Raw genomic sequence first — 26,768 nt, forward strand, 5'->3', positions numbered from 1 at the left:
AACATATCACATAACCTCATTTATCATCTATGATGCATATTTACAAAACCATATTTAATATTAAGGCACATAATAAGCCGGCTTAGAGCCTAAAATAGGACATTTCTATTTACAATGTTGGCCCCGGAGAATGCTGTAGAGGTAACTAGGATCTCGCGTGGCGTATAAACTATAAAACTACAAGAAAACTACCACGTAGTAACAACTAGACTCTAAAACTTCCCGCAGTATTCCCGTAAAATATACCGATTTAATATTGAAATATATTTCGTTATTGTTTTGTTTCCTTTATTTAAATTTCCATACAAAGAAAAAATCAAAGGCCATAAAGTAATTTTTAAAATTACAGACACTTCATTAACTCCGTTTTAGCAAAACCACAGACACGAATGTTTTGTGTTTGTAATCTTGTTAACGAAAACTTTGCTAATTCGCTTAAACAATTTATTTTCTTTTCTGGAATGATCCAAGCTGTGTGTTTCCAAAAAAATATGGTGTCAAGATAAACTGCAGTTGTGTAACCACAGAAAATGAAGGTCGACCTCAACCTGCTTTGTGGAGTAAAACGGAGCCAAAACTCAGTACAAACCTCAAGTTATAAGATTCCATTGAATCTCCATATTAAACTGTAAGAAATGCTAGAATATAAGCGCAGAGATCATAGTTTACAAACATTCAACAAACACTTTCATTTATATCACATTATTATGTACAAGAAACATAAAAACTTAGTTAACATTGTTATATGATAGAAAACTAAATTAACATTTACACATTAGCGACTCTCTAGATCTAGACGAAAAAAGTACGTGATTGTGACAGTTACTTTGGCGCCAAATATCTAATTAACTGTCAAACATTTTGACACATCAAATTATTAGTTTTAAAATTATTGTTTTTTGATTTAGTGCCAATTTCATTATTTTTTTTAATAAATGTAATAAATTCTAAGTTATTAAAAATTTTATAGAAATCACGCAAATCTTTTTTAACATTCACACTCGTGTTATTGTTTCAAAGTTGTAATAATAATAAAGGAGAAATTTCAAGTGAGTATAATATTTGCATGTATTTATAGATAAAGTAAGCTATCTTGTTTCGATTAAATTTTTATGTGTTTCGTTTTTGACTCAGAAGAAAGCCGCCATACTAAATATAATTTATATTATTTTTATACAATTCTTAACAGAAACGCCAAGTTACAGCAACGAAACTTACATTAATCTAAGTCTGCGATATACGAGATTAAACCTAAATATGTCATTTCGATTAAACTTAAATAAACCAGTTACATAAAAATCAACAATTAAATTGTTGATGATATTTTTTCATTTAGCGGTCGAACAAAGCAGGTTTATTTATATCACTGACCTTTATACATGGAGAGGCTATAAATAGTAGTATTTCGTGTCTATTTCATTTTCTTCAGTTGGCGCTGATGGTTACTACTGGTAGCGGTGGTGAGGATTCGAACTAATATTACAAATAGAATGAACTGTCAAGAACATCAACAGACGCGTTAAAGTCGGAACGAAGCAAAAGCTATCTTTTCCAAGCAATGACCTATCCATTTATAGAGATCAGTTAATATTTTTTCTTAAATCAAATCCTGGGTACTCTTTTAATTGGCACGTCGGAAACAAGTACATTGTAAACGACGTGCCAACTTAAGTATCGAGTACTAGTTGAGAGTTGGCACGTCGAGTAGAACACATTTTTCAGTGTTGCCAACACAATTACGCGGCATTATATACGTTTAACAGTTGGTTTATAGTACAGTGACGTCATCAGTCATGCATGCCTCCTGTCAAAGATGTCGTGGTAGTCATTCAGTAAGATGTCAACGACGTTGTTCTGCTGTATGCAGTCTACGGCGATGTTGTGCGCCTGCGCTGCCGGCGCCCACAGCAACGTGGGCCCGAACACTATCGCCAGGTTGGCGGTGTGCATGCGATTACGTTCACTGTATTGTGTTACCCTGGACAAGGAAGTCACTCATTCAATTAACCATTCGTTCTTACATTTCAGCACGATAACCGAATGTACTGAACATTTGTTCCCTCCTTATAACAGTCGAGGTTAAGAAAACGAATTAAGATAAAAGACCAAATTTTGAAAGATACCTACAATTCGATAAAGCAGATAATTATTAATTAATAAGTTTTTTTTACTCACTGTACTAAATGGATAGTAAAAATTGCACAACATATTATGTGTAAGAGACTCACTTGAGCAGGTGTTCCAGCAAGAACTTGAGCGTGTCCCGGTTACACTCGGGCAGGCAGTTTACAATCTCACGGAACTCCTTAATCCGCGCCTCTCGCGGCTTGATAGCTGTAAACACATAAACAAACAATTTTTATTTACAAAGATAAAAAGAGAGAGGAGTTTCTTTGTATAATTGATACGGTAATAGAAATGGTTAAGTTTAGACATAAGCCGGAATCGTACGAACAATGCTCCGCAATCGTAAAGTGCTAAAGATCCAAAAATCCAGATATTATCTATGTTCTAATTTTCAAACAACCTTCTCACTCAAAGGCTCGATGACTAAAAGTTCAACCGACCTTCTTCTACCTTCCATCTTTCGATTTTTCTATCCCTCCCCCTAACAACTCAAAGTGTTGTCAGTTCAAAATATTCGAATTACCATTTGTAATCAGTTTGAAAGCCAGTCTGTGTGCTACAATTTAATTAAATAAAAATGAATCATAGGACAGTGGATACAATTACTCACAGCATGCGGAGAGAACCCTATCGAACATGGTACAAGGAATGAGAGGCTCCTTCAGCTCGCGGAAGAACAGCTTGAGAGCACCAGTCAGCACGTGAATGTCCGTATTGTTGCTGATCACCGACTGGTTCTTCTGATCAATCTGCAAATCGACAAATGACATGTGGCAATGTGATACATCATTAAAATAGATCATCATATCTTTTAAGAGGGGCTTAACCCCCAATTGGGGGGCTTAGGATTACTAATAATATAATAATATATAATAATAATAAGATCAAGTTAGGATGGTAAATGGCGTCTTTCTTCAACTACTAATCTTACCTCTAGTCGTATCTTCTGCACCTGGCTGAGGTTCCCGCTGGCTCGGTAGAGACCATCAGTGGACAGGTTCTCCTCTGTGCTCTCTATCTCCCGGACACAGGCGCGTACGAACTCCGGCACGCGAGGGCTGCTCTCAGAACACACCTCCTCCAGCTTACGACCGAACACTGGCTCATCTGTGCATAAAGGATACATACTTAAGTACATTTTCCACTAGCGCGACTGATAGAGTTAGGGAATGAAATGGGATGCAACTTGACTAATCTAAAAAAATGATTTTATGTAACAGTGTCTGTTTAATATCCGGTTTCCGCTTAAACCATATTGTTGTCACTGTTTTGTCAAAGACGACAAACAAGGACAGGGATGACGATATATTTTATATAGAGATTTCGGCCTCAGAAACCAACTTTAAGTTTCCTTAGATCTTACATGACTGTTGTATCTATATATATAAAAGAAAGTCGTGTTAGTTACACTATTTATAACTCAAGAACTGCTGAATCGATTTGACTGAAAATTGATGGGCAGGTAGCTTAGAACCAGGAAACGGACATAGGATATTTTTCACCCCGTTTTCTATTTTTTATTCCGCGCGGACGGAGTCGCGGGTAAAAGCTAGTTTTATATAAAAATACTAGTATTTTTAATTATTTGTTACATAATCAAACCTTAAGTCAGTATGTTATCAACATACGTCAGATTATCGCCGTTGTGATTAAATTCCGTTTCCTACAACAATTTGTACAACACCTCAAATTTTCTTTTTAAAAAGTTTTTTTTTTTACAATAAAGATACAAGGAAAACATAAGTGACCACTTTGTACTATTATGGATGTGAAAGAATTTAAGAGAGGTCCACAAGTTAAATACTCGTTTATCAGTTATCAACAGAAGTGATTTCGTCTTAAACAAGGTATTTTTTTGAAATAAAAACATAACTTATGCGTATGTTTTTTTCCACAATAAAATGTCCCATTTGAAAATAATTTGGTATTGATTCGATTAGAACACATTTTGCCTTCTTTCAGAAAATTTTAATTTTATTAAGTTGTGCAACTGTTTTACAAACATTATAATATCTCTATTTTTTTCAAAGAGAGAGAGTATGAGAGAGAGAGAGAGGGGGGTGTACAGTCAATACCCATCGTTAGAGTGACCACTTGAAAAAACATGAGAAATTAAGGTAAACTTAATTTTTACTGCATTAATCAGGTAAAATTTGAATATAGAAATCGATCTCTATCTAAATATAATAAAAAATACGCGCATAAAATAGGAAATAAAAAAATATTTACAATTTTTTAAAAAACTACTCTACCACCGCTAAAAACTAAAGGGAAACGGGTAAAAATAAAACAAGCCATATTATTATTGCATAAATTCATTTTAGTATATCAAAATAATTTAAGCACCTGTCATAAAAAATGTGTAATAAAGTAATAATAAAATTTAAAAAATCACCAATAACAAAAAATGCAAAATATTTATTTTTGAAAAAAAAAAACAATCAAAAGCAAAAAATCTTTACACAATTGTAGCAAAGAAAGTTTTTTTTGTTTTTAGAATTATATTTTATTAAACTTACCGTTTTTAAAATAAATTTAGAACAAAATTAGGTTTATTTCTAACCTAATATTTTACATATAAATCAGTTAAGTTTACAGCGTCTGTTTTCTTTAAACTATCGTCCTGTAAATCAGTAAAATAAAATTTCACCATCACCAGGTTAAATTTTGGCTCCCAAAACTAATTTAAATCAAGCAAACCATCACCCAAAAGCATAATAAAGCAAAAATCTAAAAAAATAGCTATAAACTACACTAACAACCGTTTCCACAAGCGTTATAACTACAAAATAACGGTACCTGTTTATAACGCTGTTATTCATCACTACCTAGTCTTATAACTAAGTGCGGGCCGTTTCCGTGTAAGCTTTACGCAATTTATATACAATTCGAACCTTTATAAATCCCTTTCTTGACAAGATCTTCCATCGTAGGCCGCTTCGGGAAGAATTTTCTCAGAACTTTTGTCACTTGAGATTTCTGTGTAGAAACCTCAGTGGAGTCACTGAGATCCTCGTTGCTACTCCCACCGGCTGAAAGAGTCAAGGAAATACTAAAGAGTGTTAAAACAACAAACAAAAGATAGGACAGTTAGAAAAGCTAGATTAGAACTGAAGAAAGATAATGAAAGAAGGCCAAAAAATATATCCCAACAACCAAACGCATAATCCAGAAGGTAAACTATCTCTACCTATATATTAAAAATGACTAGTTAATAGACATTACGTTTAAGTACATTAAAAAGGTTTAACATTAATTAAAATTATAAATAATTCTTCAAGTGATTAAAAATAACAGTTATAACGAAAACGGTGTTAAAAACACAAAACGATACAGATAAAATAAATCGTATCAGACGTAATCACGAACATAAACAGATCAGGTTGGAACAGATTTTTAAACTATTTACCTTTTTATGTTGATGAATCCTTCTTATAATCACTATAACTAATTTATTTTTTAAATAAACGATTTTTTAATCGATTAATTTGGAAAAAAATATTCCGCGATATTATTTTCATCGTTATTAAAAGAAACCGTTATTTTTTAGAGAAGTGGACATCATTAAAATTATATCCAAACTGTTGTACGAACTTTAAGTATTAAAAATAATGTAAGGAATACGTTATTGTGTTCTGTTTCGTAGCATATAAAAATATATAATTTTTACAAACTTAAATTAAATTTATTTGTAAATATTTAAAATTATGTAGCAAATCTACTCTAACTAGAGACCGCGTAGACTAGAGACAGTCGTCTGATTTTGGAACGAAATTCCTTATCGCGCGTTGTGAAAGGGGGCTAGACGGAAAAAATTCTTACGAAAAGTTGTCACGACACTTTTTGCTATAGTAAGTATGTTAACGACGAATGAGCGCTACTTCACCATGGCAACGACGTGACAATATATAACGAAAATTCATAGAAATAAAATGTACTTCTTGTGAAGACTTAAGTTTTTTATTCATAGAATAAACATTGGTTCCTTCACTAATTAATCGAAAGGAACTTCGTTCCATCCGGGTGTCCCAACACACCTCTCAAGTTTTTTTGATCAGATTAGGCTGTAACTGCGAACATTGACACGACTAAATAGTCGGGTTGGTTTAGATGCGCACACTAAACAAACAATCGGCCTACTGTTTTGAAATAATTTAAAAAATAGGTTAACAAAACAAAATGCCGTCAATTTGGTCAAGTTCTATAGATAACTAAAGATTACATTTATCTATAACATAGATAATAAAAAAATGATTATTGTTGCTTTATAACTTTTTGTAACAACACAATTTGACATAATTAAATTTATTTACGTAATAACAAAACTACATATAAATACTATAGCTCTAGCATGAGTGATTTTGTTATTTTTATTTTCAATACAACTCTGTTCATACCACAAATAATATAGAGAATAATAAAAAGTCTAACAGTGGTGGCCAGAAACAACATCAGTTGTACGAGCGGGTCTCGACTAGTGCAATACGACAACCACAAAGAAGACAAGCGTCAAGTGGAAGTCATTCCGCGTACAGTGTGCTTAATGTGGCCTAATTTTAGTCCCCTTTCTCTTCCTATCCTTTTTTTATAAAGAATAGGATAGAATAGGCGCATAGGAATTAGAAATTTCCCCTTTATATGCGTCCCCTCCATTGATTAACGGTAGGCGGATGTCTATGGGCAACATTCGCTACGTCATTTCGGCGTATTCAGGTGAATTTAGGTTGGCTCGTTTGCCACCTTGTAATTCAATCAAAACAGACATTCACTTCTTAAAACTAATGATTCATTTGTTTAATAAACAAAGTTTTATAATTACTCATAGTGACATCACATACGAACAGTAATTTAGACGTACATAATTGAGATCATAAATTGTTTAGTGTGTTACCAACAAGAAAAATCAAATTAAAACAGATTATTTCAAAACAAAATTCATGATTTTTTGAACTAGGTAATAATCAAAGACATTTTATAGTATATTTTTTAAAGTAAGAATGCGGCAAACCAGTATTCAGCCACCTGATTTTTCTATTAATGTTGCCACAATAAATGAACACTTTTAAATGATTTTTTTATAACAATAGCAGTTAATCGTTACGTTAAATAATTATTGATAAGTTATTTTTATACGTGTAAGATAATTTCACACGTAAATATAAATAATACTAAGAAATAAATATACGTTTTACTGAGCCGCTGAAATGCTGCGAACCAAAAAACTGCTTTATTTTCGAATGATGTTTTTCCGTAGGACTCTTCTTTGGTTTATCCATTACTGGATCTGATTTTAGATTCCAGAATTCGGATACAACATGCACTAATTCATGATCCATTTTAAAAAGAGAACATCACATTGTATTCTGAAGAAAAAAATCGTTAAAAAAAATTATTTCACAACGGCACATAATGTTAACACGTGCGTCTCCAACGGATTGTTTAGAAGTACTGAGATATAATCTAAGATAGGATGATTGCGTTATCAAGATAAGACCTTTAATATCGCGTGGTAATGACTAAATCGCAATAGTATTGTATTTTGTAATAAACAATTATAAATCGAAGATAAATACTGAACGATTCATTCCGTCAAAGGAATACAAAGGTAATAAAAACCATAGTGCAACAAACTTATTTTGTCCCGTGATGGACGATTATTGCAGTTGTTCCGTCAGAAAATAGGTCAAAAAATGTCAATGAAATTTCTTGTTTATGGCTCTTCCTTAACGGATTGGGACAAACCATAGATTTTTTGACATTAAATTTTGTTTGACGTTTAGATGGATGGATGTTTGTTCGAAGGTATCTCTAAAACGGCACAACGAATTTCTATGAAATTTGACATAGATGTAGAGCATAGTCTGGAAGAAAACATAGGCTACTAAATAAGTTTATTTTTAAATCCGCGCGAACGGAGTAGCGGGTGACAGCCTATAGTTATATTACGACAGTTTCCCAGATTTAAAGGTATAAGTAATTTGTATAGTTAAAATGAGAATAAATGAAATAAACAATTACTTAAAAGCAGTTTTACACAATTTGTGTCCATGTTCTAATTTATTATTTCAAAATATCCAGGTGGTGTAAATAGAACGAATTGACCACCGATGTTTTTGCATTAAAAAAAAAAACTTAATAATTAGCCTACGTGTTCTTCCAGACTATGTTCTACATCTGTGCCAAATTTCATCAAGATCCGTTGAGCCGTTATGTATATACCTTCAAACAAACATTCATCAATCCATCTAAACATTCGCATTTATAATATTAGTAAGGTTTCTATCCACAATATGCCATGTTATTTCGAAGTATTTACCTCCAGACACTTTTCTGAGAATACAGTACCTACATAACTTTCATCATTTAATAATTATCATAATAAGTTGAATTGTTAAATTAAAAAATAACAATAACCATCTTACACGATCGCTTTATCCGAAAACCATCGACACAACCACAAGTCATAATTTAAGACACATCACTATTCTAATGTCAACCATAGTCAAATTTAAAAACAAAATAAAAAAAAACACTAAATCAAATTAAAAACGTAGTAAACAATTAAATAATATTACATTAATAGTCGTATTAAACATTACAATATGAATTAAACTTCTTAAATACGTATATATCAGCCGAGGCAAGAGCAAATAACTGAATAAGGAAAATCGAACGCCATTAATTCCGTCAAATCATTTAAATTCCAGGAAAACACGTCATTGACCTAATAAGGAATACATGCAAACATGCTATTTTTTTTTTCAAACATTATTTTTAATTTAAACCAAAAAACAACGCATCTAAATTCTTAAATGTATATACTCTTGTGTTTTTTTTTATATTAGAACTTGTGTTAAAAATATGTGAATACATAAAAAATATGTATATAAAATTATATAGAGTTTGCATATATGTATAATAAAATATAGCATATTATATTATTTTTCTACAAAAACTTTTTTCCCGTAGTAAGAAATTTCTAGAAAACGTATGTTGTTGTGTACGTACTCTAACAGTGAAAAGGTTAAACAATAGATTTTAATTAAATATGTCAATAACCAGCAATGAAATATATGCTATTTTTATTATTTAGTGTACACCTAGATATAAAGACGATAATTTTGCCTAACACCTATTTAATATCTTAAGAAGGCGTTATGGACTGGACTGGAATATACTCGTACACATCCGGGTTTGAACCCCAACTCGTTTTTTTATTCAATGTTTTAAATTTAAAAGAACGTACGAATTAAACCTGCAAAGAAAGTTCAAAAATGGGGGGGATATTTGTCGGTTCTTTGAATGGTTGCTACCAAAGTTTGTTATGTACCAGGGCACTATAAGATGAGAGATAGACTCACCTTTCTTGTGTCGTGTATGTCGCGCTACGGGCGGAGTACGGCCCAGACTCTCCAGGTCCGTGTTGCTGCTCTGGTACTGCGGAGGATACTCCTCCAAGGTCGGAGGTCCCTGGTGGATGAAAAGGTTAAACTATAAGATCAGATTTCTTGCCTGACTCGGGGGAATGTCTATTTCTTGAAATATAATCTGTAGCTTAAATTGATTAAAGCATGGTTTTTAGATTTTTTACCCGTGGCCAGTAGAAGTTAGGCAATTAACAAACGCCTACCTGATCTCGCTAAAATAACTCAGTAGGGGGGGGGGGGACGAACAGCAGTGGGTAATAACTTTTTTGTGTATGTCCCCTACCCTGCTAAATCCAATTATAATAGAAAACAATGAAAAAAAAAATTAATTTGACTTGGCACGTCGTCAACTAGACTATTCATGTGTCCGACGTGCCAACTAAAGTATGGACTACAATGTTGTTTTATACTTACGAGGTTGTATATAATGTTCTGTATGAGCATGAGGAGCTGCTTGGCTTTGTCGTCGCTCTCATCCTGCAGCAGATATGTGTCGTAGCCCACGGTCAGTGTGAAAGACCGCGTGTACCTGTTTGTAACGTACACTGACATCTATTGGTAGAAAACGACATCTTATATCTAAGTTTCACAGTTCACATCTGTGTGCCTAATAATATTTGTGACAATCGCCATCGTATCGTTATTGACTAAATTTAAAATTAGTATGAGATATTTGGCGTAAAGTACATCAAATATGTCACTACTAATTTTGATATAATTTACGATAAGAAGGCGATTTTAAGTACTATTTTGTGAGTACAAATTATCGTATAAATTTAGAATCGATTTCGTCTTCATTTGACATTAAGAACAGCGCCATCTAGTTATATTAAAATTTACCAAACTACATTAACGTTTTAATTTTTAAATTAAATAATTATAATCAAATCAATAAAATTAACTTGCAATTAACAACTTGCAATTAACAATGTAAAGTTGAAGAGTTATCTAACTAAGGATATTTCTTAAGACATGTAACTTTATACGTGTGAAGGGCGTAGCAAATTACCTTCTAGTGTGTGCCTGTATACAGGGCAACACGTGCGCGTTGCGCAGCGGCAGAATGAGTTCTGCGCGCGGCGCAGTCGGGCTTGGGGGCGTGCCCGGCTTGCGGATCTTCTGCATACAAAACTTATTACTAGTACCAGTACTACCTAATGATGCAATGAAATTTTAGATAACATTTTAATTTAATTATTAAGTTTATCTTATCTATATTTATAAAAGAAAGTCGTGTTAGTTACACTATTTATAACTCAAGATCGGTCGAACTGATTTAGTTGAAAATTGATGGGGAGGTAGCCTAGAACAAGAAGACGGACATAAGATTTTTTTTTTATCTTGTGTGCATTTTTGTTATTCCGCGCGGACGGAGGCGCGGGTAAAAGCTAGTTGATGATAAAAGTTTATTCATAAGAAATAAAATATCTAGTTTTCGAGATGAAAATAATTTAAGAAAAATAAATAATGACCAGAAGTAAAATGTAAAAAATGCATACAAAAATGTTGCGCGGTACACACTGGCCACTCAATCAAGGTGCCGGTGTTGCCACAACTCTACTTCTTACTAATCTTACTAATATTATAAATGCGAATATTTAGATGGATGGATGTTTGTTTGAAAGTATCTCGAAGGTAATGGATCTGGATGAAATTTTGTATGGATATAGAACATAGTTTGGAAGAACACATAGGCTACTAATTTTTTTTTAATTCCGCTTGGACGTAGTCGCGATTCAAGCTGCGAACTGCGACTCACTACATCGCAATGAGCCGTAAGTTGCCAAATTAGTTTTTGATATACAGCTTTACTATACTTGAGTGTAGACGTTTTTATTTAATATAATAATGAGTTATTAAAACAATTTAATTTTTTTAATAGAATAATCAGATTTTAAAGTGACATAGTTACTTACGGTGGCATTATATGTCCTCTGATCCTTGTAGAAGTAGAGTGCAGTATGTGTTAACACCATGTAGCACTCGCTCCAGTTCTTTTTGCTCTTCTTACCGCTCTCCGAATACTTAGTGCGCTTTATCAGTCGCTCGTCGACCACCGAGCTGGCTGATTGTGTCGGCTCCGGCGCACGCTCGTATATCTGACGGATAAAATCATTATATTAAGACGTAAAACAAAACTTTGCACAGCTTTTTTTAATCTGTGACCGAATAAATATAAAATTAACGGGGAAAATAATTATTTTAACTAAAAAAAAATGACCAATGAAAGCTATTTTTTTTTGGGAACGGGAAAAAGTTAAATAATGACAGCGCCATCTAGCGACTATGCTAACAAAATAATAGTCACTTTTTTAGAAAAAAAATCACTGTTAACATTGTATCAAATGTATCAACGCATCTTAATTTATAACCTGGTCAGGGTAAAAAAAGATTTCGACATAATGCCAAACAATATGAAATTAATTTCTGTGCGTGATATTGATGTAACAAAAAAGTAATCAGGGCATATTTAATTCTTAGATGGGACATTTATCTATATATAAAAGAAAGTCGTGTTAGTTACACTATTTATAACTCAAGAACGGCTGAATCGATTTTTACTGAAAATTGGTGGACAGGTAGCTTAGAACCAGGAAAAGGACATAGGATAATTTTTACCCCGATTTCTATTTTTTATTCCGCGCGGACGGAGTCGCGGGTAAAAGCTAGTTTAAAATAAATTGGCGTTTAACCCGATATAATAAGATCTGTGTTATACCTCAGTAGGTGGCAGTACACGTCGGGGTGCGGGCACTGGTGACCTCTTGTGTGCGACCATGGAGCGGGACTTCCTGCTGCGGGAGTAGGCTGGCTCCTTGTCGCGCACCTCCACATCGAGGCTGTCGCCGGAGGAGGAGGCGGGCAAGTGCAGGTGGCTCGGCCGGAGATTCGGCACGATTAGGTTCTCTGTTGAACCACCTGGAATAGAAAGAAGTTACAATGTGATATAGTAGAAATAAATGATTAAGGGCAGATTTACTGTTAGAGCAAGAGCCCGTGAACCCCAGACCTTCGTTATTTTATAAAAGCTGAAAGTTTGTCAGCGCATGCTCCCAACACAGGTAAGAACGATGGACTATTATGAAGTTTGGGTTACCGTGGCTTTGGCAGGTAAACGGTACTAAAGGTGTGTAAAATACCGATCTAAATTCGTCAAATTATAAAGTGTGATTTTTTGGTATTACCTTCAGAATATTATTAAAAATCACGTTATTGATTGCCAGACACTTAACATCGTGGCAACCCCTTGCCAGACACCCCTAATGTTCATGAAATTATAATTCTACTTATGTTATAGTATAAAAGCTGATTTTTATATATAATACTTAGGTAATAATTAGATGATGTTTCCTCATCAGCCAGACATTTTTGATAGTTCCAACCCCTTGCCAGACAATGATGTAGGGTCGCTGTAGGAGCGAGCGCGAGACAGTATATGTATGGTGGGTGCGAGTGAGATGGCGAGATAGGTCTATCGCGATCCCTCAATAACAGATTATAAAAAAAAAACCAAATAAATAATACTCAAAAATTTAATTAAAAATATATTAATAACATTACAAGTTATTATAGAGCAAGAGCCCGTGAACCCCAGACCTTCATTATTAGTAGTAGTAAAAGTAGTATCCATTTCAATGGAATTCTCTGCATATATTCTCTCCAATGAATCAGTATATAATTCATGTAAATGGAATTATATACTGATGACAGCGGCCATTGTTGATAATATCTTCTTCTATGATGCTACAAATTTCATTGAAAGATTCTTGGTGGTACTCTCGATAATGATGCCAATCACTTTTAACAGATATTTTCGCCAATGAAGATATTTTATTATTAAACGGAATCCTACAGTCAGTGTGATAGTATATTTTCGGATTTGCAATACTTTCCAATCTACTTAACAACTCATTATACTCTTTTTGATTTTCAATGTTAGACATTATACCAGACTGAAATTGGTTTTTATCACCTTCATGGAGTGGAAGCATTTTTGATCTCACTTGTCTCTTTTTTTTATTACAAAATAAACAAATTTTTTTACTTATATCAACACTGGTATCACTTGAATCGAACTATTTACTTCTGTGGTTGCATTAGCATTTTCACTCACTTCTTCAAGTCCGCGAATGTCCACAGCTGCCTGGGAAGGTTGAAGTTCTGTTGATTGAGAAGCTGAAGGTGGGTGTGATACAGTTAACTCAGACAAATGCGATGGACCTGGTATTGAATCGTCTGTTGATATATTTACGTCTTTAGATGGCTCTTTTTCTTGCTCTGTTTCAACAGTCTTTTTAGAATTTTTAGGTTCTGAGGTAAAATATTTTTTCATCAGTCATAAGTCATTAGTCATTTTAATCAGTATAAGTAAAAAAATTTGTTTATTTTGTAATAAAAAAAAGAGACAAGTGAGATCAAAAATGCTTCCACTCCATGAAGGTGATAAAAACCAATTTCAGTCTCGTATAATGTCTAGCATTGAAAATCAAAAAGAGTATAATGAGTTGTTAAGTAGATTGGAAAGTATTGCAAATCCGAAAATATACTATCACACTGACTGTAGGATTCAGTTTAATAATAAAATATCTTCATTGGCGAAAATATCTGTTAAAAGTGATTGGCATCATTATCGAGAGTACCACCAAGAATCTTTCAATGAAATTTGTAGCATCATAGAAGAAGATATTATCAACAATGGCCGCTGTCATCAGTATATAATTCCATTTACATGAATTATATACTGATTCATTGGAGAGAATATATGCAGAGAATTCCATTGAAATGGGTACTACTTTTACTACTACTAATAATAAAGGTCTGGGGTTCACGGGCTCTTGCTCTATAATAACTTGTAATGTTATTAATATATTTTTAATTAAATTTTTGAGTATCATTTATTTGGTTTTTTTTTTATAATCTGTTATTGAGGGATCGCGATAGACCTATCTCGCCATCTCACTCGCACCCACCATACATATACTGTCTCGCGCTCGCTCCTACAGCGACCCTACATCATTGTCTGGCAAGGGGTTGGAACTATCAAAAATGTCTGGCTGATGAGGAAACATCATCTAATTATTACCTAAGTATTATATATAAAAATCAGCTTTTATACTATAACATAAGTAGAATTATAATTTCATGAACATTAGGGGTGTCTGGCAAGGGGTTGCCACGATGTTAAGTGTCTGGCAATCAATAACGTGATTTTTAATAATATTCTGAAGGTAATACCAAAAAATCACACTTTATAATTTGACGAATTTAGATCGGTATTTTACACACCTTTAGTACCGTTTACCTGCCAAAGCCACGGTAACCCAAACTTCATAATAGTCCATCGTTCTTACCTGTGTTGGGAGCATGCGCTGACAAACTTTCAGCTTTTATAAAATAACGAAGGTCTGGGGTTCACGGGCTCTTAGACTATGTTGCACGCAGAGTGATTAATTTGTCACTAGGAGAGCATTAAGGAATATTTAATATCTCTGTGAGTTCGCCAGTAGGAGTAATATAGAATATAAAATCAGTTTGCACGCATTTAAAAATTAACACAGCGATTTCAAACTATTTTCATGTTTTTTTTTTTTAATTCTCTTTCTTGTACTTTGTTGTTACAATGCTTTTTCTTGACCTCATTAAGAAATGTTTTTATTAAAAAGAAATATGATATCTATAGTTACCTAATTTCTTGTTGATCCTGACAAAAGGCGGGCTCTCCGCGCTCAGCTTGCTGTACCCCAGCGCACCTCGCTCCGACGCGGGGCTCCATTCCTTTGCCGACTCCTGGAACAAAAGGGAACCATACCTACATTAGAATAAACCTTATTGTGGATTTCCACGGTCGACATACCTACTTGTAGGTATATAAACATTCCTTACTTCAACCTTCTCATTATCTTTCACAAACCAGAGATATGATTTTTTTATATACAACGTATAAAATATCTGCGGAATAAAGGAATAAAAAACAATCAACATGTATGCTTCGCATTTGCAAAAAAAAACAATTTTTCTCATTATGCAAAAGCTTTAATTTAACGGTGGAAAAACACATATCCATCTCATTCCTCAAACAACATGTGTTTTGGCAGTGAAAACGCATGGTTAAAAATATTTGATATAATACATAACCTAACATAATGTTGACCCATCAATGAATTAAAAATAAAGCTTCACACGTCACGTCCGGTGATACAGGCAGCATGGCGCCGTGGGCGTGTTCCGGTGTAGTTATATAATCTATGCCATTTTATTATCTGTGCTGCAAAATCCGAAGTCCGTTCAACGGAGTTCCGGACGTCAAAATCTAATCAGCTTTCAGCTAGCTATATTTACTCCCAAGTAAAAGCGGATCTCGTTGTAAAGCTATATCTGTTACGAAGCATTATTGGATAATTCAACAATGAATTGAATAACGATCGTATCTGGCCGCAAGCGAGACGTCATAATGCCAACATTATAAACATTGCTGCCAATATTACAGTGTTGCCAATATAAAAACTGTTTTTTCCTCATTCCAAAAGGACTCAACTCTAAAATATAGCTTTATAAGTGACTGTCAATAAGGAAATTATCGTAGTTTATTAATGAAACGAAAATAACATACTTATTTGCTAACAATTATATTGTTATTTTATAGACAATTCTTTTAAAAAACATATATTTAACAACATCTTATACATGTAATATGGTGCATCTTAACAATCAAAAATTTTAATTACTAAACCCAGACAGGCTTTTACCGTCTATAGTGACGAAATACTCAAGAGGTATTAAGAGCATGGAAACGGAGCTTAGAAATACCCTCTTTCTGTGCGTCACCTTCTCCGTTGATTAAAGGTAGGCAACGCATCTGCATTTGCAATTTCGGTGAATTCTGGTGGCCGTTTGCCTCCTTTTGATATATAAAAAACACTTAAAACCGAAGTGCATGTATGCGTAGATGTGCCAATGTAGAAGAAGCGAGAGAGGTGTATCAAAACCGCGGCAAACGTAACCCGTCCGTACGTCCGTGATCTCCTCCTACCCCTTTGGGTTACGAGCTGGAGTTATGTTTGTTTATTGTATATTATACAAACGTACACATATGATTGAGTTCAGACAAACCCACACATACAAATAATATGATATTTATGAATGAATATAGATAAAAAGTACGGACGCACATCCGCACATATGATTTAACATGTGTATACGTATGCATAGTTATGTTTAACCTAACAAATATAGACATATCTGCATTAAAAAACATACCAAAAACTATTCCAGTATATATCTTTTTTTATGTTAGTATTTTAGTTAGTACATGTTATCTAGGTAGTGTTACGCGAAAGCTAGTTTATAAAAAATCACCGAAATAACAGATGTAAAGTTTTCTCCCATCTTACTATCTTACTTCTTACTAATATTATAAATGCGAATGTTTAGATGGATGGATATTTGTTTGAAGTTATCTCCAAAACGGCTGCATGGATCTCGATGAAGGCAGGGTTGTAAAACATACTCTGGAAGAACACATAGCCATTTTTACCGCGCGGACAGAGTCGCAGGCGACAGCTAGTTATACACACATCAAAAAAGTCTAAGCAACACATACTATTTCAAATTATTAATCAATTATTTTATAATTTTTTACCAAGTAGGTAATACTTATGTTAACTTTTTTGATCTATAGGACATACTGGCTGGTTGTGAAAAAAAATCGAGTATCATTTGTTTTTTTTTTTCACAAATTCAAAAGCGAATGCATTTGTTCGAATTTTACAGCGTTTTCTTTGCTTATTAAAATTTAGTATTCGGTATCAATTTTAAGATTCAAACAATAATTAAAAAAAGTTTTGAACAAATTTGAATTTTGAGACATTTTTTACGTTATGGAGCGACGTCATTTGAACGCAGATGAAATGCAGAGAGCTGTAGGGATGTTGCAAGCGGGAAGAACTCAATCTCAGGTATCTCGGTATTTTGGTATCAACAGAAGCGTTATTTGCCGTCTTCATCAGCGTTAAACTAACACGGGAGATCCTGCTGAGCAGCACCCAGGTCGAGGAAGGTGTTCAACAACACGGAAAGATCGATACATACAACTGACTGAAAGACGCCAGCCGATGTTAACCGCCCGAGAGATAGGTTTGAGGCTACAAAATTCAAGTAGTGTTGTTGTTAGCTGCCAAACTGTGTGAAATCGATTGCATGAGTATGGCCTACGAGCACGACGGCCAATTAGGTGCCCACCGATACGTCACGGAAATCGCGCTCGTCGAAATGAATGGTTTAGGCAACACATTATATGGACCCGGAAACAATGGGATAACATTTTATTTTGCGATGAGTCTCGATTTGGGTTCTAGCCTGTTACTAGAAGGGTAAGAGTGTACCGTTGTCCTGGAAATACTGAAAGACTGAGGTGGCTTCAGGAAGTGCATCCATACAACGACTTAACAGTTATGGTATGGGCGGGTATTATGAAGAACATACGAACAGAGCTCGTTTTTGTAAATGGTAACATGAACGCTGTAAATTACGTTGGGGATGTTCTAAGACCTTATGTCCGTCTATTCGCACAAGCGCTTGGCTTCGATTTCACCTTGATGCATGACAATGCGCGTTCGCATACAGCTTTGCACACATGGGAGTACTTGGCAAGGGAAAACTTCCTGGTATTGCCTTGGCCTGCACAATCGCCAGACCTCAACCCCATCGAGCATGCACGGGACATGCTCCAGAGACGTGTTTTAAATGACTTGGATGGAGTGACAACAACCCAACAACTGATGGACTTACTAAAATTTCATTGGGAGCAATTACCGTAGGATCACATTAACAGTCTCATCGATTCTATGAATAATCGGTGCCAGCAAGTTCTCCATAACAGAGGAGACCACACTTTGTCTTAATTTATGCAATTTTTGTACAACCATTTAATTTTACTTTAAGTTTAGTTGATTAGGCACCTTACTTTGTACTACGTACAAACATTCCTTACTCGTAATTATTGGTTATTAAGATTATTAAAAAGTAAATAAAAAAAAAATTGTTGTTTAATATTAAAAAAGCATTAATAAATAATAAAAGTACGAAAATACTAAGGATTTAATGCGAAAACACATTGTAAAATTGAAATTTATATGTGTTGCTTAGACTTTTTTGATGTGTATATTTATAAGTATAAAAGTCGCAAAACTTCAGGTTATTTGATAGTTACAATATTTAATGTTATTCTTCACATTTTTGTTTCCATAGACAGAGAAAAATATTTGTCATAATTTACGTCATCGTATCGACTTTTTTTTTTATATCACAAATCAAGTCGGTATTTATTCAAATAGATGAAACATTTGATTATTTATAAATGATTAGATATAAATAACACCCAATACCCTTGTAGTTAAGACAACTAGCTATGATGAAGCAAATCTCGAGTTAAATTTTCAAAGCATAGAAATGTACAATTTGTTTGGTGATTTTTAAAAAATTCTAATTTTTGCTTTAACCTCTAATCCGTTAAAGAAAACATAGAAACAGAAAATTGCATTGTTATCTATCAAATAAGAAAATGTTGCCAGTTTTCAAAGTAAACTTGTGACTGTACAACAATTAGGTGTAAAATTACGTGACATTTGAGTTTACTCCAAATATGTGTCAATACTATGAAGAATAAGTAAAGGGGGATAATAATAATGTTATTAATGCGTATAGAATAATCATAAGGAGCGAGTCTAATTATGATAGGAGCTGTATTACTCTCAGAAAGAAACATTTCAAAATAATACCTATTTAATATAAAAACATCATATAAGTATGTTATCCGTCACCTTGGATTACGTTTTTGTACCTTAAATTAAAGTTTCTAAAGCCGCAAGGCACATAACCTAATGCAAGCATTTGAACGGCAATTTCAAACCAAATATGGACGGCAAACTTTTGACGTCTAAGGCGTAACTGTCACATATGTAAAAGATGTTGCCAGATAAAAAATAATTACCCGCCCAAACCAAGTCCTTTCTCTTTTCACTTTAAACATTTTATCACTTTGTATTAAACACTTCGCACAATACGTCACATGTTTTTATTAATTTCTTGATCACATAAAAACTAAGTTAAACACATTAACTACATGTCGCGAGCGTTGATTACCGCAAACTAGAGTTATAAATAAATTAAAGGAGGTAATTGTTCAAAGGGAAATACTGTTTAATAAATCGTACAGGACACATTGGCAGTGACACACCGACAATTGTGGCGGACCGAGTAACATAATGATACGCATTGTTGTAGGGATGCGCGGGTGGGCGACACTTGTCGATAAAATCGGACCGTATAAGGTGACGTAGTGACGTATCTGGAATACTAATGACCTCTAATAGTGAACTTAAACATGATTAGAGACATAATTTAGACATTTTTAGAACATACATCTTGTCACTATCATTCTTTCAAAGCTAATTGTGTTATAACTAGAATTAAACTGTATGGTGGCTCTTAGTTGTATGCGAATATAATTACCACTGCGTGTGAAGGAACGTATGCAGGAATGTGCCCCCCCATTTCTTTACATCCTGCAGAGAGACAAAATCATCTTGTAAGCATCTTGTTCGAAATTGCGACCCTTGAGGCAATACAACTAGTTAATAAATATCGATAGAATGTAAACACATCACTAGTTACTTCGTTATCAACGCTCGGTCGTCGATTCGTTAGGAAACGTTCGAGTTTGTTATCTTACACTTTATTACAAGCCCGCTGATTGCTGCACATTGCTTTGATTCAATGAGTGCCTCACAACACTCTATGACACGTACACTAACTACGTCTGTCTGTCTAACTGGCTGTTTATTACTTGACTAGTGGTTGCCCTGCTGTCGTAGTGTAGCTGTCAGGATCAACTTTCCCGTCAAAATCAGTTCAGTCGTTTCGGAGTTTACCCGGAACGAATTCGGCTTTGCAGACAGACAAAAATTAATTTTTCGTTTTTAGCAATGGAAATACATCGTTTGTACTAAATAGGAATTTATTTTCTATATTCCATACAGACACTAATTTTATTTAATACATATAGATATGTACATAACACTATTGAGAGGCAGTTAAATAGGACAGAAGGATAAATAAAATAAGTAGTAATTTGTTAGCTTCTTTGAAGGAAAGAGAGGGCAATAGATTATGAAAAGGGAAAACGAAAGGTAAATCTCTTAAATTTCAGAAAATATTTGCGAATTGTAATCTTCAAACGAAATACGAACGCATAAATACTAGAACAACGCGCTTATTATTTCTATCGTGGTACTTTGGATAGGTAGTTCTGCCTGACTACGCAAAAAGACTAGTGTGCTTTCATCTATCGAAGAAAACACATCAGAATAAAATTGTTTTGTTTCAATGTAAATTCAAACTCCTAAAAACTAAAATCTAAGTAACGAAAAAGATCTGTTTTTTGTGCAGTAAATGTCCTCTTTTATAAAAGTTAGTAAATATTGATTGCAGTTTAAACATAACACTATTTTTTGAAACAACCTCTATATTGTTTTTGGTTAATGTTGACCAGACTTATAGCACTTGTTGAAATTGTCAATTAACAGGAATTAAGACTTCCGGATGACGTGTATCAGAGAGAATCCAATGTACATCTCTCGCTAAATTCACATGAACTTTTTTTTGTATTTGTTAACAATACTACATCGATAAATTATCTCTAACCGTGGATTTCTGAGATCAAACTCTCCTTTTAAAATATATTGTTATTTCTATTTTATCAAAGACATGTTTTAAGCGGAGATTTTGCTCAGAAACCCATGGTATAGGACTTTTTTGAGGGACTTGAAAATCGTAGTGACATAGAACGAGTTACAACACTACGTTAAGTATGTCATAAAACTGCAATAGATAATCTATGGTATGTCTAATAAAATTTATGGTCCCACTTGGTTATCAGTCACTAACTACTATAAATGGACCGGCTATAAAATGTGGTATTTTGTGCTTATTAGATTTTCGACATTTTGGCGCTGACTGCAGCGGTGTTTAGATTTCAAACTAATAATTAAGATAAAATGAACTGTCATGTAACATTGACAGGCGTGTCATTTCCAAGCAAATAAGCTTATTCATTTATACAGATCAGTGTTATCAGTATTTATCTTACCACGTCAGTTTGTCAGTCAACTGCAGACCGCTTGGCGGCGAAGATGTTACACGATTGTTTTTGGAACTTAAAATGACCGTAATGAGATATTAATATCCTTGTAGATATAAATGTACGCGGAATTACTTTGTTTATGGTGCGTGGTTTCGAATGTCTTATTTCACTTTTTTATAGTTTATGGAGTTTAATAACGAGAATTTGTATTTAACTTTTTCTTAAAATGAGTTTTAGAATAGTTATAATGTCTTTTAAAAAGGGCAATTTTCTTTGAAACTATTCGTTCTTTGGTATAAATATCCCTAACTATTAAATGCCCACTAAGAGTAACCATGAAATAACTGAATCAGAGTTTACACTCATAAATTAAACTTTAAATTATTTACAAGTATTCTATGTGGAGTAAAACATTTTAATACAAGATTCAAATGAGATTCATTCAATGCTTGACAGCCGGACGCGATGATGGCGCGAGCGATCGCCGCCATTTTGTTTCGGGTGAACAACACGCGCGCATAACTAATGACGCGACGACATCGGTAATGACAAATTAGCACTCGGCTACGGCGCGCTCGTCCTGAACCTTTGACTCACAAGTCACAACTCACAAGCAATGTCTGTTTGCTAATTTACTTTCCGTCTCTTTCTGGTCTTAGTGCAATGTAGAGACAGATAAATTGTCACTGTATTCCCATAGTTACTTCGGTTATGATCATCCCCCACGTTACTAATAAGAAAATCAGTTTGCATTCATGGTAACATGTAACGACCGAATACACTAAGTAATAATTTAATTAGTATATGGACCATACCCAAGAAAGATCCCATGAAAACTAATCTTTTTAAACGCTGCGATAGTTATAACAGCAACATATACAAGTAGATAGATTGTTTTATAAATTCTTCTTGATCTTAATACGTGTGATATCAAAACAAACATGCACTCACCTCGTACGTATGTCCAGTGAAGTTCTGCTGCCTGATGTCACGCCGCGGGGCACGGTACTGTGTAATGCGCGGAATAACCAGCGGTGGCCTGCGCTCGCGACTGTACACCGCGCACTCCTCCGGAGTTATCCACTGTAAAAAGATAATATTCATTTAATATAAGACAGAGATTGTTTGAAAAAAGGCAGACTGAAAACAGTACGTATACATTTGATGAAAGTTAAGATTTGACGGCTGAGAGACATAGTGGCGAAGTATTTAGATTGTTACTAGGAAATGTTATAATCATGTTAATCCAAATGGCTAATTTCTTTGCAAAAAGTATCTATTTGAATTATTGTCGTCAATTCAAAATTATGGCCTACTTAATTGTTATAAAAAAACGAATTAAGTGCCATTACATTGAGACAAAATTCCTTTGCTCAGCTTAATAAACAACCAAGATAAATTGCTAATTTATAAAGGGTCTTGTTTAAATACAAAGAATCTTTCATACTATAGAGCTTTGCCATTCTCTTGAAATAATTGCAAGAAATTATGAGATAAAGCTCTCTTTGAACTTTGATGTTGTCTGTGGTTCGAGACAACGACATCTATGTGTGCTGCTTGAAACCCGACCCCCGACCAATCAGGAAGTGCATTTGCAGAATCGAGCGCGAGTAATGTAAGATGGCGCCAAATGTCTGTTTGTTTTTTTTTGTGGCAAAAGGCAATTGAAATATTGACTTTCAGCCACAGAGTGTTTTTTAACGTTAATAAAATAACATTGGATGATAATTAAATAAAAATAAATATACATACACTGCGTTAGTTTTATGTTTTAAAAAAAATGTGCTCCCAAAACTAACTAAATACAATGAATTGTGAGTTGCAAGACATTTTACTTAGGTTTAGCGAATGCAAAAAGAATATCCAAGAAAAATATGATTATAATGCACATGATTTACATTTTATTAAATACAAACCAGATAAAAATAAACACAAGTGCTTTACAGATAGACAAATTGGCAGACAGATTGAAAGGGCCGGGGGCCCGCGTTTACCGGACGCTCACGGACGCGCCTGGCGTACTAACGCGCGGTTCCGGGTTCGATCCCACGAGATAATGTCGCACGGATGTCGATGTTATGAATAATGTCCGCACAATTTTTATTACTACACATACAGGCATGTTGCGTGAATGCATAGTCTTGATATTTTGGTAATTATAGTGTATAAGAGAAAATTGGTCACCTACATTAGGTTATAGGCACCACACGATAGCGTCAGAAAATTGCTACAAGGTCCTTATCATGTTACAGCTGTCTTGTCCTATCTTGTCTTGTCCGTCGATTTCTATGTCGTATTCCAATTTTTCAGACAGAACTCACTGCGACAGCAGCGCCACTGTCACCGAGCCAGATATACTTGTAACAGTATTCCGCATATTATGAATGAATGGTTTCCTTTTTACATCATTCGTTCTTGAAGGTTAAACTTTGAAGAAGTAAACAATCGAACGGTCCGCTGATTCACGATGTGATGAATGAAAGGCCGTGGGCCGTGGGTACGCGGACCGGTTTGTCTCCTTGACCCCCGCCTAACATGACTAACGCCCGCCCCCGGAATCTCTTAGATTACGTGATATTAAGATGAATCAGATATCCTTGAACTAAGATTAACATAAATACATTGCTTAAAGTTAAATGATTCTGCGATTGAAAGGTTTTTAATAATATACGTGTTTTATAGCACCAGGAGGAACATCTGTTGTTTGATGGGTGAAATGACACTTTCGATAAAAACCTTGTTAGTAAATTGTAAGTCATTGTAAAAGATTGAGTAACATTCTATGCTTTAAAGGTCGCCAATTTAAAATGACGGTATCTGATATTATTGTTTGTATAAACATGATCTAAAAATAATATGAAAAAAAGTTTGAATTATTTGTCAAGCTTTTATAAAATTAATAATCGAGGTTCTAGAAGATATTAAAAAAAATGGATGGTTCAACTCGGAACTTGGTACGGGGAAATACCACTATCACAGGGAATAAAACTATGACTCATTGGATCAAGGAGAAAATTAAAAACAGATAAAAATTACGAGGAAATGATAAGCTTAAATTAGTTTTGAAAATGAGGCATTATTGAAAAAAAAACGGGATTTCATATATGTATGATTGCCTACGTAAAACTTTGTTAAAATTGTTTCCTAAAAACACTGTAAAAAGAAATAAAAATAGGTTGAACTTTTTAACTTTAAACATCTCAATCTGACATTTCGCGGCATTACACAAACTTCCCGCCATTTATATAACCTGTCACTGTCAAATTAACGTTTTTATGTGTCGGAAGGTTGAAATGTTGATTTAATGTTCTTTTAACAATAATAACCTTTGCGTATGTCCGCAATTATGCAACAACGGAGTATATTTGTGAGTGTAGAGATACAAGTATCAATTTACTGAGCACTTGGCCTCAATTTATAGTCTGTACGGGTTGAATCAACTTCTTGACCTTCTGTCAACGCATACGGCCCATTCATGCGTTTATTGGCCGTCTCTGTCTGTTAAAGGCAATGTTGTATGAGAGAGAGCGGACGAGGACAGTCCGGATGTGAACTCGATAATTCCTAATTAGTTGGACAGGCGGGGTTTTAATGAAGATCGTTAAGATGTACTTATATGTACTTAGAAAGCTCGTTCTTTTTATCTTGATTAATATATCAATAATTATCACAAACAAATAATTGTCGTATTTAAAAGCAGTGCACATTTTTTAAAACACTTACAGTCTTTAAGTGGTAAACTCAGTGTAGTAAGCGATGAAGACAGCAATTAAATTTGGCAATAAATGTCCTACGTTTTAAGTTAATTGTTATCAATATTAATCAACTTTTTTTGACCTTAATTCTAAGAATTTTGTTTTAATTTAATAAACGCTTCGCGTTTTTTTCACTTAATAGTAAATTCTAATTAATCTTTTCGACCGATGACCATAGACTAAATTATAAAAGCACTTAAAACAATTTAGAAGAGTGTAAATCGATCAAACAAACTTTGTAAGAGACGTCAAAACATTGGGGAGATGGATTCAATATCCTTATGATTTAAGTGAGCGTTTGTTTACATCTCTTTGTGTTCCTCTATATTGTTTATGGGCATAGATCGTCGATGGTTCTAAGTGGATACGACCTTTTTGCTATGAAAGTAATAAGTGGACCAACTTGACTGAAAACCCTGTGTTTTTTCAAATAAGATATATGGTTTTTAACATTAAACTGTAGACTAACTACATTCCAGTTCTATTATAAACATTTTCGACTTTAAAGATTTCTTGCTTGCATCACATTATGTCTTAAAATAACAAGAAGTTGAGAGATCAGTGATCATTTGCAAAACAATTCCATTTCCCACTAAATACTGAATCACCGCTACTGAGATTGTTGTAAAAAGCGATACCTTTGTTAGTAATAGTCGTTTTGTTATAAAATATTCCTCACATTGGTGTAGCTACATCGAAATTTGATACGAAAAAAGCACCAAGAGAAAAAAAAGTAATGTTTTGAAATCTGAAAGTCACTTTTAGAAATCAATAACAAAATTTTCATATAAAATTCGGATGTTTACGTGAAATGAAATATTTTTTATCATGATAATTTCGCTTTATAGTCTGTGGCGTGTGCGCCGGCACAGTGGCGCCACGATGACCTCGCGGTGACATTTGTGCTGTGCGTTGATAACTTGCGCTGTAGACATCTAGCCGCTGCTATGATTCATTAATAAGTGCATATAATTGACTTCTTATTTAATTAATAATTGTTGGTAACTATCAGCCTTTGAATTTCATGTTAAATATAATTTAAATAAAATAAGTACTATAAATTTTTCTATGTCATATCTCTTGATATGAATATAGCATTTATTGTCTACGTTTAACGTACAAAAAATCAATAAAGTTACCTTATAAATGTAGTAAAAATACGTTATTAAAACTTCACCAACATCAGTCAAGAAGTATTCATAAAATAAAGATATTGAACAAATAGACAAACGGACATTTTTAACGTCAATGTTCATCTAGAAAATGATTTACGTATTTCTATTATCATCGTTACATTAAATTACGATAACTCCATTCATA

The 26,768-nt window shown here is 33.9% G+C and overlaps 1 protein-coding gene across 1 annotated transcript in view; it reads right to left on the reverse strand.

The window, feature by feature from the left end:
* Positions 1–1,131: 1,131 nt before the first annotated feature.
* Positions 1,132–26,768, reverse strand: part of LOC106707252 — a 96,627-nt gene continuing 70,990 nt past the window's right edge. The window contains exons 2-13 of the mRNA XM_045683295.1: positions 22,645–22,776; positions 15,239–15,341; positions 12,274–12,473; positions 11,471–11,653; positions 10,564–10,673; positions 9,969–10,083; positions 9,489–9,597; positions 5,022–5,159; positions 3,059–3,234; positions 2,738–2,876; positions 2,229–2,334; positions 1,132–1,978 (exon numbers count right to left, since the gene is read on the reverse strand). Coding sequence (XP_045539251.1) covers positions 1,792–1,978; positions 2,229–2,334; positions 2,738–2,876; positions 3,059–3,234; positions 5,022–5,159; positions 9,489–9,597; positions 9,969–10,083; positions 10,564–10,673; positions 11,471–11,653; positions 12,274–12,473; positions 15,239–15,341; positions 22,645–22,776 — 1,698 coding nt within the window. The 3' untranslated portion in view covers positions 1,132–1,791. The remainder of the gene's footprint in view (positions 1,979–2,228; positions 2,335–2,737; positions 2,877–3,058; positions 3,235–5,021; positions 5,160–9,488; positions 9,598–9,968; positions 10,084–10,563; positions 10,674–11,470; positions 11,654–12,273; positions 12,474–15,238; positions 15,342–22,644; positions 22,777–26,768) is intronic.

Source organism: Papilio machaon, chromosome 21, assembly GCF_912999745.1.
Source record: "Papilio machaon chromosome 21, ilPapMach1.1, whole genome shotgun sequence".
In the NCBI taxonomy this organism is placed as follows: Eukaryota; Metazoa; Arthropoda; class Insecta; order Lepidoptera; family Papilionidae; genus Papilio; species Papilio machaon.